Source organism: Monodelphis domestica, chromosome 2 (genome assembly GCF_027887165.1).
Source record: "Monodelphis domestica isolate mMonDom1 chromosome 2, mMonDom1.pri, whole genome shotgun sequence".
NCBI classification, from domain to species: domain Eukaryota; kingdom Metazoa; phylum Chordata; class Mammalia; order Didelphimorphia; family Didelphidae; genus Monodelphis; species Monodelphis domestica.
This window is the reverse complement of record NC_077228.1, coordinates 406,730,556-406,746,312: the sequence shown is the minus strand read 5'-3', so window position 1 is coordinate 406,746,312 and position 15,757 is coordinate 406,730,556. Positions and strand designations below refer to the sequence as shown.

The window sequence follows — 15,757 nt, the reverse complement described above, 5'->3', positions numbered from 1 at the left end:
TAGAAAAATGTTTTTGCACCAACTCTTCCTTTTACATTGATTACAAATATTTCTAAAAGTCGATCAAGTTTGGCTGACTAGTTGATATCACTGATTTTGCTAGTGAGGTCTGGTGATCATTAACATTAGAAAGACACTCCTTCAAGGCTAACTCTAGGCCTTGAGGAGTCATGGGTAAGTACATTCTGGGGAGTTAATACAGTTGTTTCAGAGTAAATACTAAAAAAAATAATAAAATTATTTTATATTCTATCACAATTTTTTTCCATATACATCCCAATTGATGGAAAATATCTTGTTATTTGCTATAGCAATAGTAAATCTGCTCCTATGAAGATACTTGAAAAGAGGAATTCTTTCTTTCTATATTTGGTTTCATTGGAATATATGCCTATAGTATAGATGGCTCAGTGCAGTTTAGTGACTTTTTGTCAGAATGTGTTAACTCATAATTATATTAGTAATGCATGTACATGTTTATCTTCCTAAAACCCTCCCAATTTTTTTTTTGTCATCTTGATAGGCATCCTCAGAAGACAGATATAAGGTAGAAACAAAAATTGTTTAATTTTACTTGTCTATCATTTGGAGCATTTCTCCTACCTCTGATTGTTAATCTTTTTTTTTTTTAGATTTACCTAAGGTATAATAGATTCTATTCTAGCCATTCATCTTAGTCCTTAAACCTCTGTGAAATTTTTTATTTTTGTTTCAAATTTATTATAAACAACATGCTTTGGGATACTGATATTTAATCCATTTAACCCGTCCCACTATTCTCTCTTTTATAGGGGAGTTCAATCCTATTCATATCCCTAGTTGTGATTGTTAGGTACAAATTTTTCCTGCTTCATATTTTACTATACTTCTCATCTTTAACCCCTTTCCTCCTATTACAAAAAAGATGAAATTGAGGAAAGAAAAGGAGTGGTATCAATGTTACTAATTTGTAATTGGAATGCATTCATCTTTTTCCCTTAACCTTGCTTTCTTCATACAGTCCAGTATTAAGTTATAGGAACTTAAGCTTTCTTTATCACCTTTTAATGACATTTTTGTAATTTTGCCTCCATATTTGAAGGGGTTTTTTTGCTTGTTATAATTCTCTAATTCTACCCTCTCCTTCTCCTTGGCCTTACCTATATTCCTTTTGATTTTAATATATTTCCCCACTAAATTATGAGTATGCTTTCCATTATTTTTCCTCCTAGTTCATACAAGAATGAAGTTCAAGAGATTCTTACTCCCCTCCACTCTTACCTTCATGTCTATATATTCTTCTTCTAATGTGCCTCTGTTATGAGAAAAAAGAATCTTCTTTTGCATTTGATTTCTTGTATATTTCTTTTTTTCTGCCTTTTAGTTTCTTTTTTTTAAAACTCTTACCTTCCATCTTGGAATCAATACTGTGTATTGGTTGCAAGGCAAAAGAGTGGTAAGGGCTAGGCAATGGGGGTTAAGTGACTTGCCCAGGGTCACACAGCTGGGAAGTGTCTGAGATCACATTTGAACCTAGGACCTCCTGTCTCTAGGACTGGCTATCAATCCACTGAGCCACCCAGCTGCCCCTAGTTTCTTTCTTAAGTAAATAATACAAGCCTAAGAACTCCACCAAGGCCCTGAATTTGCCTTTCTTTGGCTCTTTTTTGACTCTTAAAAATAATACTACTTGATAGTATCATGGTTTATTTTGCTTCTTTTAGGATGGAAGCACTTGATCATCTTAGAGTCCTTCAAATTGCTCCAATAGGCTTCTCTTTTCTCCTTTGAGGGTACAGCTGGGTACAGCTGGGTACAGCTCCAGTTTTTCTCAACAGGAATGCTTGAAATTGCTCTCTATCACAAAATAACCTGGACTTATATGAAGTGATATAAAGTGAAGTGAGCAGAACAGAACACTGTACACAGTAACAACAAGAATGTGTGATGATTAACTGAGTGAATTAACTACTATCAACGATGCAAGGATCTAGGAAAACTCCAAGAGATCCATGATGAAAAAGACTGTCTAAAGCCATAGAAGAAACTGATGGAATTTGAATGCAGATCAAAGGATATCATTCTTCACTTTATTTCTTCTATATATTTTTCTTCAGTGTAAGCAATATGTATCTTCTTTCACAACATGAAGAGTATGGAAATAAGCATTGTATGATCACATATGTGCAACCTAGGAGACATTTAGTAAAAAGATCTAAACAGTGAAACATAGGAAACATTCTAGTTAGACTATATGTAACTTGACTCTATTATAGTTGACATTTACAAGATAGTGTGATGATTGAAATTCTCTGGAAGCTATATTTTTTTATTTTAAAATTAGGTTATTAAAAGACCAGTCAAGATTTCTAATTGGTCAGTGACTCCCTCCACAGTCTGAACGGACCCCACAGAACTTGAGTGGGGCAGAAGGAAGAGTCCAAGAGAAAAAGGTTAATCTTAAACAACTAAGCAACTAGGTTGGGTGAGAAAAGAACTAGAGAGAGGCCAGAAGAAAGGGCCAAAAAAGGTCAACTTTCTTTGTTGCATGTCTTTTATACTCCTTGTGACAACATTATTATCCAGTCCCTCCTAAGGACATTTCTGGTTGGAAAATTGTCACTGAGAAGGAGGGCTCAGAAATCTCAATGCTTCGTCTCAGGAAAAAGTGGGTCTTAGGGTGATCCAACACATCCTTTTCTTCTTGACCCATTTGGCTGGACTGATTTCATTACCTAAGAGAATTCTTGCTTAAAGATAAATAAGTAGCAGGTTTCCATCCTGTGTATAACAAGTCAGCCCAGATAATGACTTGAACTCTGTTTTCTTTAACAAAGACAAAAGATCTAGACTAAAGAAGGTAGGACTAACCCCAGTTTTATAGCTAGAGTTGGGGGAGTCAGGAAAAGACTGTTTATAGCTTTTAAAATCAAAAGATTTTCAGAGGGGAATAAAAAGAAAATTTCACAAAAACGAACCCAATTGTAATAATAGATTATTTTTCTATAATAGCAAACATCTGGATACCTAGAAACATTGAATACAATGTTGATAACTTCATGGCATAAAATCTTAGTGATCAGGCAATTATATCTAAACTCTGAATCCTTCAGAGACAAGAGATAACAGTCTTTGGGGAATCATAAAACAGAGAAAATTTTTCACTCCTTCGGGGAGATGGAATGAAAAAGAACAATTTCTTCCAGTTTTCCACACTTGATTTGTCTCTCAAAGTTTCTGTCATATGAGTTCTGTTTTCCTCAATTCCAAGTCTCCTGAGAATTGATGCGAAATCATAAAAAGGCACTGAGATATCACTTAGCCTTTAGGTTATTCCTTAATCAAGCATGTAAGGCCTACTCTTCAAATTCCACTTCCCAAAAGCAATCAAAGATATTCACTGAATCAGGACTGACTTCTCAGAACAGAGCAAGTGCTGGATTCACTAAATACAGGTGAAAATGTATAGTGGTTTTTGCTACATTTCCTTCTTTTTCAATATTATTGAAAATTAATAAACTGAAGATAAACTAAGAATATATCTATCTTTCAGAAATCACTTAGCTTCTCAGGACCTCAGTTTCTTTTTCTTTTTTTTTTGGTAAAATGAAAAGATTTGATGATGATCTGTAAGATTTTATCCAGACCTAAATACATGATCCTGTGACTAAACTAGTCATATTAAAATAAAATTTAAAAACAGAAAAAGGTTTTTTAATAGTAGAAAGGCAGAAAAAATTTAAAAATTATCTCATTTAGTTTTCATGTTCAATCCATTTAGAAAAAGACTTAAAATACTCGTGTAATATAATATATTAAAATAATCATGCTAAAATGGAATTTAATCATGAATAATTTTAATCATGTGTTTGAATCATTCTAGTATCAGTGATTTAGAATTGTAAGGGACTTTGAGTTCATCATTATATTCTAATGCCCTTGTTTTATACATAAGAAATAGTCAGAGAAAAGTAATGTAGTTTGTCTAGGGTCACAGAGGTAGTAAATAGTAGAGCTGGGAACTCAAGTCCCTTATACTCCAAATCTATTCTTCTTAATACTGTACCATCTGAGAAGAGATAATATATTTGTCTTGATTTAATTTTTGTCTGGCACATAAATATCCCACTATTTTGGTCTAATAGAGTATAGTGGGAAGAGCCCCAAGATGAGAGTCAGGAATCCCAGGTTCAAGTCTTAGTTCTACAGTGTCATTTAACCTTTCTTGTTGCATCACAGTTATGTGTTCATCACAATTATGTAAAGTATTTTTCAAATCTTAAAGCATTATATAAATGATAGCTGTTATTATCATTACTATTATTTGTTAGAAAAGAAATGTATAGTAGATAAGGAGTCTGAACTGATTTTAGGGAGTCTTTGAACTTTATTGGGAAAAAATTACATCTTTATTTTCACTAACTTGGGCTTCCTTTGTGATCCAATATATCCTATTTTATTTGTTTAAAATCATTATTCTGATTTTATTGATTAGTTGACCCAGAGCTAGAAGACCTCAAAATTCCCCTCAAGCTCTAAAGTGCTATAATTCTTTCCCCACAAGCAGTGTTTCTTCTATTGAACAATCATGGCTTCTTTTGAGTCAGTAAAGTTCACAAATCAGTTAATAGTTATCACTGCTGCTTTTCCATAGTCTGTCCAATGAAACCCTGTAAGTAAATTAATTTTAGTAAGTTTTCTTGCTGACATAAATCAGTTAGTTTTAGGATCATTTTTAGAGGCAGCTTGGTGTAGAAGAAAAGAACATTAGACTTGTAAAACCCTCTGTTCTAGGTCCCTTCTCCAGTGCTCCCTAGTCTTCTGTGATCTTGGGCAACTCAGTAAGCAATCTGGGTCTTTGTTTACTGATGAGGATCATAAATCTTATTCCATAGGATTGTTGTTAAAATTGACTGAGATAATGTCAATGAAATGCTTTGCTAAATGAGTGGAGGTTTATTGTGAGGATTAGTATGATTATCCACAACTGAATCCCATTATATTTTCTTGTCAAAATGGGCTAGAGTCAAGTTTTCTCAAATTAATCTGGTTGTTTTAAAAACTACTTTAAAAACTCTCTTACTCCTCTTCACATTAAATGTAGCAGATGTTTATTCCCAACAGTCATGTAATATTTTTGAAGATATTCTTTATCATAGTCATGCTCTTTTTTCAAGGAAAGGAAACATTCTCCAGGCACTTTTCCATACAACAATGGAAATATCGTCTTCATTCTCATCATCTATGATCTGTTTATCTAGGTAGTATGGAGGACAGAGTACTGGACTTGGAGTCAGGATGGAAGTTAAAATCCTACTTCAGACTCTATGGGACCCTGTGCAAATCTGGCAATCTCTTTCAGCTTCAGTTCTCTTATGTGTACAATGGTGATAACAATAGTACCTATGTCAAAAAGTTGTGAAGAGCAAATGAGATAATATATATAAAGTGATTTGAAAACCTTACAGTATTATATGTAATGGAGGGGGAGAAATGGAGCCCCCCGCCACTTAATTCAGGACTAGAGTATGGTAGAGATGGAATGGAGCTAAAAGCTCGAGAGAGGGGACAGATTGTTTCTCCCCTCTCTTTCCCTAGTAAACCCCCACAGGCTATCTTCAGATTCACAGACTATAATTTCTTGAGAGACTGGGTTGAAGTAAAATCCAGAACTGAACTGCTTCTTCTTCCTGGGTAGGAATATAGTTCTCTTCCCCCAAAGCTTCAGGTCCCTCTCCTTAAATATTATGAGCAGCACTTGATCTATAGAAATGGCTATTTATTCTTGAGGAACACACACAGGGTAAGGTAAGTGATATTGTGGGATAAAGTAATGGGAAAGGGGGAAATAGGAAGTCCTTAAAGATGAACAATTGAACCCCTTCTCCCCAAATCCTGCAGGGTCAGGCTTTGCCTGCCTGACCCTCTAGGGTCAATTGTGAGAGCTGTCCTGACTTCTAACAGTCCTAATTATAATATAAAGTTCAAGGACTACTTTAGGGGAAGAGAGGAGATCTTCCTGGGATGGATAGCTTTATATCAAAGTCCTATCCACTCCTGTTGTTTTCCACTAGATTCAGGCATCTAACTTCACAGAAGGATGATCAGAACTCAGAGGTTTTCTCAGACCAACCTCTCTGGAGGGATCCCCAAAGAGAAGTGAGTTAATTGCTTGGGTTCTCTCTCAGTTCCTTAGTTCATTCACCTGAATTCTCTATCCTTCCTGCCCCACTCGAGTTGGTCTTCCAGCATGGTGAATTTGCTTTCCTCTCTTACATATATAAAATCCAGGTACTATTATTATGCAAAATAACATTTATTATCTATGCAAAAAAAAAGCTCTTCATCTCATGCCTTTCCAATACCACCTCCCACTAGCTTTTCATTACCATTTTTTTCTTCCAGACAGATTACTCTTCCTTCTTCCAGGTTTCCAATAATATAACTCTACTTGTTGTCAATACATAGCAAAGACAAAAATGAGAATCATGCCTTTTCATTTTTACTTTGTTTTCCTCATTTTCTTATGATAAAGTTTCTTTTTGTGGGAACCATGTATTTACTGTTGCTTTAAATGTTTCTCAGGGTACATTAAACTTGACTTTTCTAACTATCATGAGTTGGAATGTGCTATTAAAAGTCTTATTTGATCCATGATGTTTTTTGTGAATAAATACATCACTAGAATAGCTGATATAAAGATTGTTTTCATGACACATGCTGTAAAGCCTCTGTTTTTACAAACTAGATTTGTGTAATGAACATTTTACCCTTTATTTATTTTGTCTTTCAGCACATTGTGTTTTAGTATATTCTATCTAATGATAAAATTAAATGGCTTTAAGGTTGTTTTTACTGTGGTTTGGAACAGGACAAAGTTGGTAAGATAATAATTATAGTTGATTAAAAAAATTCTGCACAGATAAACACCAGAAAACTATATTTCACACAAACTTTTCTTTTGCTAGCCTGTTAAAGTATTTTCTTTCTTTATTCCTCAGGAGTGAGGGATTTCTGGCTGCCTATGTTGTGAAACCTTTTAGAAGGTAGTTCTTGCAGAGTAGGGGCTTTGATATTGGAAAGGTTGGTTTGAAGACTTAATAGCAATTTCTTTTTAGCATAGAGCTTTCTATTCTACTAAATACTAACAATAATTTTGAGAGGAAAATGAATTATAAACAGAAAACATTTATGTATTGTGACTTTGTAGATGAAATTCTGAACTATTTGCCTTAAAAATCAAGTGTGATGGCCTAGTGTGGCAAATAGGTTGATCCTGAATTTGTGATTATCAGACTAGTATCAAGTCAGAAGCTGGAAAGGCTTCAAGTATAGGTTAAGCAATGAATTGACCATATTTTCTAGGACAAGATTGTCAATTTTGGAGAAAATAAGCATAACAAAGTTTGCCATGAATTTGTTTTCATTCTTTATGAATACTAGACTTAAATGGATTTAGATCTGTATTGGTAAAAGATGTATGTATACATATAGAATTTGCATATTTTATTTTCCTACCTTTTTTGAAAATCAAGACATTAAGCTTTCTATAATGCTTCAGTATTCTTTGTCAAATAACTGATTACAGTTCAATTTTACAAAGCCCCGTCCAATTTAAAATAGTTATTTTCAAATTTATTGATGATGCAAGGATGGAAGATAGCTAATATGTTGAATGATAGAATTAAACTTCAAAGTAATCTTGAAAGATTTGAATGATAGAAGGAAACTAAGATGAAACTTAATAGTGAAGGGGTATGAGTGAAATTCCTTTCTACATATACCCATGACTCATAAAAGACTGGGTTCAAGAGGTGGTGTTTATTCTTCATCTTGATTTCATGGACTAAATAAGGAAAGTGGATTCCTGATAACCACTAGCTTAGTGAGATTATAATAATCACTGTCCTCAGCAACCTTGGATTTTTTTTTCTCCTCCTTAGAACTCCCAGCCTTCATATGACCTCCAGGATCCCTCATTGTGGTCCTTCTAGGCATGTAGGAGTCATGATAGCTGTCAAATCTCATTTGTTTTTGGATGGAGCTGGTCATATTTTCTGAGCCTTTTTCTAGTGCTTAGAATAGTGCCTATTATACAGAAAGCACTTAAATTTTTATTGATTAATTGATTGAGTCTCTCCATGTAGCTCTTGGTTATACTCCTATTGCTTTCCTGGGAGTTGGAATAGAAAGAAGGCAAAAAGGAAGAAGTGAAAAAGAGATTCACATACTGATACAGAAAATATCCTTTTATCCTATCATGGACCCTCCTTTCTTCATTGAAAAACAAACAAACTGAGAAGCTCATGGGGACAAAAAGGATAAATGGGATTTGACTTCTTTATATCCCTTCCTGTTTTAATATAACCCCCAAAATATCTCTTGCAACACCTTTTTGTGGCCTGCTGTTATATTTAGGCCACTTTATCCTTACAAGAGGGAGAAAATCATGTGAAAAGATGGTATAATTTGAGGAGGATTTAAATAGCATATTTGTGTCCATAGTGATCATTTGATGCAGTGGAAAAATGTGTGGCATTTGGAGCCAAAAGGCCTTGGTTCACAATTTGATTCTTACGTGTTCTTGAGCAAATAACTTCTGGGCATCAGTTCTTTGCCTGTAAAATTAAAGGGTTAAAATGGATTGCTTCTGAAGTCCTTTCTCAATCTTAATATATAATTCTTGAAATCAAAAGTCATTGATCTTGTGTCTATACATCTCCAAATATCCATGGATGAATTTCATGAATTTGGAAGAGAAAAAAATGCATCTTTATTTTTCCTAAACACTAAATGAGATTTATAATTTTCTTCAATTATTTAAAGAGTATTTTCTTCCTAAGAAAGGATCCATAGACTTTATTAAGTTGCCAAAAATCTCCATAAATCTGACAATTGTAAATGCCCAAGTGTTTTTGTAATAGTTACTGGACAAACAAATGTCCTGAGGAAACAAAACAGTCTAAAATAAATACACTCCTGCGCTGATATGTGGAGACATCAGTATTTCAAGGAGAGCTTGTTATGTTATCAGCTTAAGGATAACTCCTATTTGTGAAGATTTTTTCCATGAAGCATAAAAACCACTTTGAGACCCCCAAATAATCAAATAAATTGCTTTTATATAGAAAATGCAAACATAATTTAAAAAATCATCCATGATTAATGTTTTTTTCTACTTCTTAGGCAACAAGACTTCCAAGTAAGAAAATTCCAACTAACCAAGGAGGAAATATTAAATATTTCATTATTATAATTGTCCCACTTATGAAGGTCAGCAAGAGTCAGAAAACTCCCAAATTCCCATTACATCAAAAAGCTTTCTTGAGGCATGTTTTAATTTTGACCTATTTTATTAATTTGTCTTCCTATAGGGGTCAATACATTAAGCAAAAGTGAGTATTAGCAGATAGAAATGTTAGAGAGAGATGTCAATAGCCTATGGAAATCAATGAATTAAAGGTAGGAAAATTTTGGGGAAAACATAAATCATACTTTCTTTATTACCTATACCTTTTTTTCATTTGAAATTTCAAACCTAACTAGATGTCATCTCATATTTTTATTTTGCTTTTCCTTTATATTCTTTTCTTTTAATAAACAAATGAGTTTTGAATGTCCTTATTTTATCATTATTTAATTTTTTATTATTCATTTAAAATATATATAACATGTATGCATAATTTATATATATAATAAAATATAAAATATTATTTAATTGAAATATTCAATATAATAATATTGAAAATGTGAATATAACATAATATATCAGGATAGTTATAATAAGGAGCATGATATACAAATTATTTTATCTTATTTTTTGAAGTTATTAATCTTCATGCTATAGGTCATTCATTAGTAAAGATTGCTTAATCTAGCATAATGTTTTTATTGTTTTATATTTAAACAATATAAATTATAATTAAGAAAATTAAAGTCCAGAAAGGTTAAATAATTGATCAAAAGTCATATTGTTGACAGATGACTAGATTCTAGGTTTCATGACTTGCAAAAAATAACCCTTTCCTTGATATATTATTTCTTTTCTTTTCCTTTAATAAAAAATACTTACCTTCCATCTTAGATTCAATAATGTATTTTGGTTCCAAGGTGGAAGAGCAATAAAGACCAGGCAGTGGGATTAAGTGAATTACCCAGAGTCATATAGCTAAGAAGTGTTTGAGGACAGATTTAAACCCAGGACCTCCCAGCTCTAGACCTGGCTTTCAATCCACTGAGCCACCTAACTGTTCCTTGTCTTATTTCTTTTCAAGCCAGTGGTTCAATAACCTTTAACACTAAGTAGGTCAGAAGAGGATTATGTAGGAAATGAGTGATGAGTTAAGAGGTAGAGTAAATCCATGGGAGCATATGATAAATATTCCCTCTCTGATTTGCTACTTGGTCTTTTTTATAAACTATTGACTTTATAAAGTGAAAGGGAAAATTTGGACATTAAAATTTATACAATCGGCCATCTAGTGAGGCTAATACATCCAATCAAACTAAAAAGAGTAACTACTAGATAAAAAGATTAGGGTGATTCCATTATCCCTTATATTCCAGAAAGGACTCTAATCATAATATCCTTTGGGGAAAAGAATCAAGAATTAAACTAAGCCTACTTTTTGGTATAGATGCATTAGCCACAAATAACCTATGTTGGATCTAAATATAGGAGCATTTCATATTGTGGAAAGGAAATTAGACTGACAGTTTGTGGGGGAAGGGACCACCTGGGAGTGGCAGTTGGGTCTTGTGACTAGCACTTCCTTCCTGCCATGTGGGACTTGCTTCCGGGTGTTGGAGGAGAGAGGAGTGTGGTCAGCCCAGTCTGGAGTGGCATGCTCTTCTTGGTTCAGCTGGAAGATACAGGCTTCTGAAGGTTAGACCGGTTCTTGTTTGCTTTCTATCTACTGCTAAGATTCTGAATTATACAAAACTGGACTGATATAGAGTAGACGGGAGTGGGACAAATCCTCCTCCAGCCTCTGGAGCCTGGCCTCAGGTCTGAAACTGAGAAAAAAAACTCCAATTCCAACTGGTTATTAAACTTTATATTATTTGAATTTGCAGTCAAATAAGTGGACTATCTTTCTGGTCATAGAGAGAGCTGAACTTTTCAGTTCAGTCATTCTACAACAAATAATCCTTATCGGACTCCTGCTGTTTCTTCTCAGCAGGGGGCATCTCCCTCCCTTGCATCACCAAACAATATTCCTTCTCTCCCCTTAACTCCTCCATACCCCATACAAACCTCCCAATCCTATTTCCTTTCCTAATAAATATTACAGTTTAAGCACAAAACCCAGCATTTTTGTGACAACTTGAATGAAATTTAATTTTCTATGAGTCCTATCCAGTGGGCTGTACTTACATAATTTAGTCTCAGCGCTTTGCTTAAAAAAATGTGTGCTGGTTTTCATAATTTGTACCAGGAAATGCTTTCTAGAGCATGTGTTTCAAATTATTTTGAAGTGTTGAGTATAGTGCTTTGAAGAACAGCCACATTATTATATTGGTCCCCTTTTAATAAAGATAATGCATTTGAGAGTTGGGCGTTAAGCTTCAACATGGCAACTGGTATGTAGAATGAAGGTTCTATTGCATACTGGCATACATGGGAATAGAGGTGTGACTTTAGTTTCCAAAGAGAAAAAGAAAGGAGGTGGAAGAGGGAGATTGGTAAAGAAATTTAAAAAAAGGAGAGGAAAGGTAAAAGTCAAATATTTTTTGAGTTTTGCAACTATTCTAATCCTTTTTAGCTCAGGATACAGGGTCCTGTGTTTATTTTAATGAAGAAATAGCACATATATATTCTCTAACATCCTCCTTTGATTGTTTTTCACAGTGTGGAGGTTTATATGGGTTCTTCCACACTAGATTAGTAGAGCTTAAATCCTGGCAAGTCCTATCTAACCAAAAAGGGTTTCATTTATAGTAATGGAATATTGGTATTTGGTCAGAGAGCTAGCCTACCAAAATTCTCCATAGGAGCCACTCTACCAAGTGAATCATTTTTTGGGGGGTCTTTATCAGCCCAAGAAAATTTTGTGTTCTGTGTCAGTGCAAGTAAAATCTAGCCCAATGAAGATATGAGCCTTTTGTAGTATTGTTGTTAGTCTAGCCCACATCATTCCAAGAATATTCTCAGTATTTTAGCATTGAAAATGTCAAAGCATTCTAAAGATTGTTTAGGGAAATATGAGCTATTGAAGAGCAAAAGAAAATGGAAAAGATAAATGAAAACCATTTTTACCAAGACAAATAAAGCAAGAAGATAACTGAAAACATGGACTACTTATCCTAAGGGGTAATTAAAAAATTGAAGGAGTAATTGAAAATTCTGTTCAAATGTGTTTATTTTGCTGCTTGCTATTAAGGAGGAATGAAGGGCAGCTAGATGGCTCAGAGAATAGAACCAGACCTAGAGAGACAGCAGCTCCTGGTTTTAAATCTGACCTCAGATATTCCTAGCTGTAGGCCCCTGGGCAAGTCACTTATCTCCAATAGCCTATTCCCCTCCCCCCTTTCTGCCTTGGAACCTCTACTAACTATTAATCCTAGGGCAGAAGGTAGGGTTAAAAAATTAAAATGAGGAATCAGAATACAGAATCAATTGCCAGAATTTTCTTATTCAGGAATTTTAAAGACCTTATGTTAACAAGGAATGTTAAAATTTGTTGTTACTAGGAGCTGCAAATTCCTGGGCACTTTTCCAAAGAAGAAGAATTGTGACTAAAAACATTCATTTAAAGAAGATTTATACAAAATAAAGTACAATGGATATTACTTACATTCCCTCTGACTTATCCAGTTGTCCAAAATTTGGAAATAAATCCTGCCCACCTACCTCAAGACCACTTTCAATCCGACTAATAATGTACTCATTCATGACAGGAGCCATGTTTATCACCATCTTTGGAAACCTCGTTATAATGATTTCCATTTCCCATTTCAAACAACTTCATTCTCCTACCAACTTCCTGATCCTCTCTATGGCAACCACTGACTTTCTGCTGGGATTCATCATTATGCCTTACAGCATGGTCAGGTCAGTGGAGAGCTGTTGGCATTTTGGAGATGGTTTTTGCAAATTCCATGCAAGCTTTGACATGATGTTGAGCCTGACTTCCATTTTCCATCTCTGTTGTATTGCCATTGATAGGTTTTATGCTGTGTGCTACCCTTTGCACTATACCACCAAGATGACCACATCCACAATAAAAAGATTGCTGGCTTTTTGCTGGTCAGCACCAGCCATCTTCTCCTTTGGTTTGGTCTTGTCAGAGGCTAATGTCTCAGGCATGCAGACCTATGAGATTCTTGTTGCTTGTTTCAAATTCTGTGCTCTCACTTTCAACAAGTTCTGGGGTACCATACTCTTTACTACTTGTTTCTTTACTCCTGGCTCCATTATGATTGGTATCTATGGAAAGATTTTTATAGTTTCCAAAAGACATGCTAGAGTAATTAGCAACATGCCTAAAAATGCAAGAGAAGACAGCAGAAAAAATATATCTAAGAAAAAAGACAGGAAGGCAGCTAAGACTCTAGGCATTGTGATGGGGGTGTTTCTAGCTTGCTGGTTACCATGTTTCATTGCTGTTTTGGTTGACCCATATTTAGGCTATTCAACTCCTATGGTAGTACTTGATCTTTTAGTGTGGCTTGGATATTTCAATTCTACCTGCAATCCATTAATTCATGGCTTTTTTTACCCGTGGTTTAGGAATGCACTTAAATATATTTTGTCAGGCAAAATCTTTAGCTCACATTCAGGTACAGCAAACTTATTCCCTGAAGCCCATTAAAAACCATGCCAGCTTAATCTGGTGTCAGACACTTCCATCTGTGTAACCCTGGGCAAGTCACTTAGACCAATAGATTAGATTTTCTTGGTCTTCTGTCTTGGAATTCTTAGTGTTTATTTTAAGACAGAAGGTAAGGGTTTAAAAAATTATAACAACAAAATGAATAAAAAAATGAAATTTCAGATTGTTAGCATTTTGACCTTCAGAATAGCTTATGACATATGTTAACTATCACTAGTATATAGCAATATAGATAAATACTATATTATATGATCAAGTAAATTTTAGCTAAGTCAAAGATTGAAAGTAGTACAATACTACTTTCAATCTTTGACTTAGCTAAAATTTATGAAGTTATTACTAAATCCTTAGAACTGAGTTAAAAAATTCATGGAAGAGGGTTGTTGTCCCTAGTTGGAAAGACAAAACAACTTTCACCAATTAGGAATCATACTAAACTCTTCCCCCTCTCTTACCACCTCCCCCAAATATCCAAGCAGCTGCCAAGTCTTATTGATTCTACTTCTATAATATCTCTCTTCTCTTCCCTTCTCTTTGACCAGTCTCTACTCTAATTTAGCCCTTCATCATCTCTCACCTATATAACTATGCTAGTTTTCTAATTATCTTTCCATTTTTCTATTCTATTTTCTACTTTTATTTCCCTATCTCACCTCTCTCCATCCACATCCTTATCATGACCACTAAATTTATTCATTTAATTAAAAAAACTCTTACCTTCTCTCTTAAAAATAATACTATGTATTGGTTCCAAGGCAGAAGAGTAGTAAGGGCTAGGCAATGGGGGTTAAGGGACTTGCCCAGGGTCACCCATCTGGAAATGTCCAAGACCAGATTTGAACCCAGGACCTCCCATCTCTAGATCTGGCTCTCAATCCATTGAGTCACTCAGCTGCCTCCAACTGCTAAATTTATAATCCTAATTTCTTCTATAATTCAGATTTCTCAAAATATATTGCCTCTAGGATATAATACAAAGTTCTCAACCTGGTAGGCCCTCCTCAGTCTGGGTCCTATCTCCCAGCCTTATTTCATATCATCCCTTTTCTTACTATCTTTATTCTGGTTAAAAAACTCTGCTGGTCATTTTCATAAACAACAATCTACAGCCATACTTTGCACAAGTGTTATTCCTTGCCTCTCTGTTCAGTTCTACCTCCTAGAATTCCTAGCTTCCTTCAAAGAATAACTCAAGACTATATAAGCCTTTCCTGATTTCCCTCAGTGACTGAAATTTTTTCCCTTTTGAAATTACTTTGCATTGCTTTGTGCATGTTTTCAATTTACTTTTTATTTTATTTTTATTTTATATTTATTTATCATATTATTTTATTTATATATTATATAACTCCAATAGAATATAAATCCCTAGAGGATAGAGATTATCTCCTTTTTGTTTTTGTATCCATACAACCTTTCCTATAGTAGTTGTCTAATAAATATTTGTTAAACTGTTGAATTAAAAAATAAATGGATAACTGAATTTTAAATTGTGATGTTCAGACATATTTTAGCTATAGGAATTTGGAGAAATAAGTTTGTGGTGAGCTGGGTTAGTCAAGGAATATTTCACAAATGAAATGAATCAAATTCAGCTATTTTTTGCTCCTAAAATTATATATTTTATAGAGCTTTATACAACATAATACAAAATGTGTTTGTAAACAGAAAAGGTCTAGAATAAAAAGAGAAATAATGAAAATGTAGGAATTAAGGGTGAATATTTTTATTTCCAGAACTCATACTGTATTATAAAAAAATTCATCAATTTATTTGATACTGGTTAAAAAAAGAGGGGGTGAAGCAGCTGAAGTTTAATTTTATAAAAATTATACAAAACAAAATAAAAACAAAACAAAAATTAATAATAGTGTTGGTGGGGTTGAGAAAAGACCATTATGCCTATGCACTGACAATGGAGCTATAAATTGTCGGCCATTCTT

The 15,757-nt window shown here is 34.0% G+C and overlaps 1 protein-coding gene across 1 annotated transcript; it reads left to right on the top strand.

Annotated features, from left to right (window-relative positions):
* Positions 1–3,650: 3,650 nt before the first annotated feature.
* On the top strand, positions 3,651–13,840 carry TAAR3 (trace amine-associated receptor 3). Its single transcript, XM_056818802.1, has 2 exons — positions 3,651–4,602; positions 12,797–13,840. Exons 1-2 carry the CDS (start codon positions 4,568–4,570, stop codon positions 13,791–13,793), a joined length of 1,032 nt encoding a protein of 343 aa, XP_056674780.1. The 5' UTR covers positions 3,651–4,567; the 3' UTR covers positions 13,794–13,840.
* Positions 13,841–15,757: the final 1,917 nt, after the last annotated feature.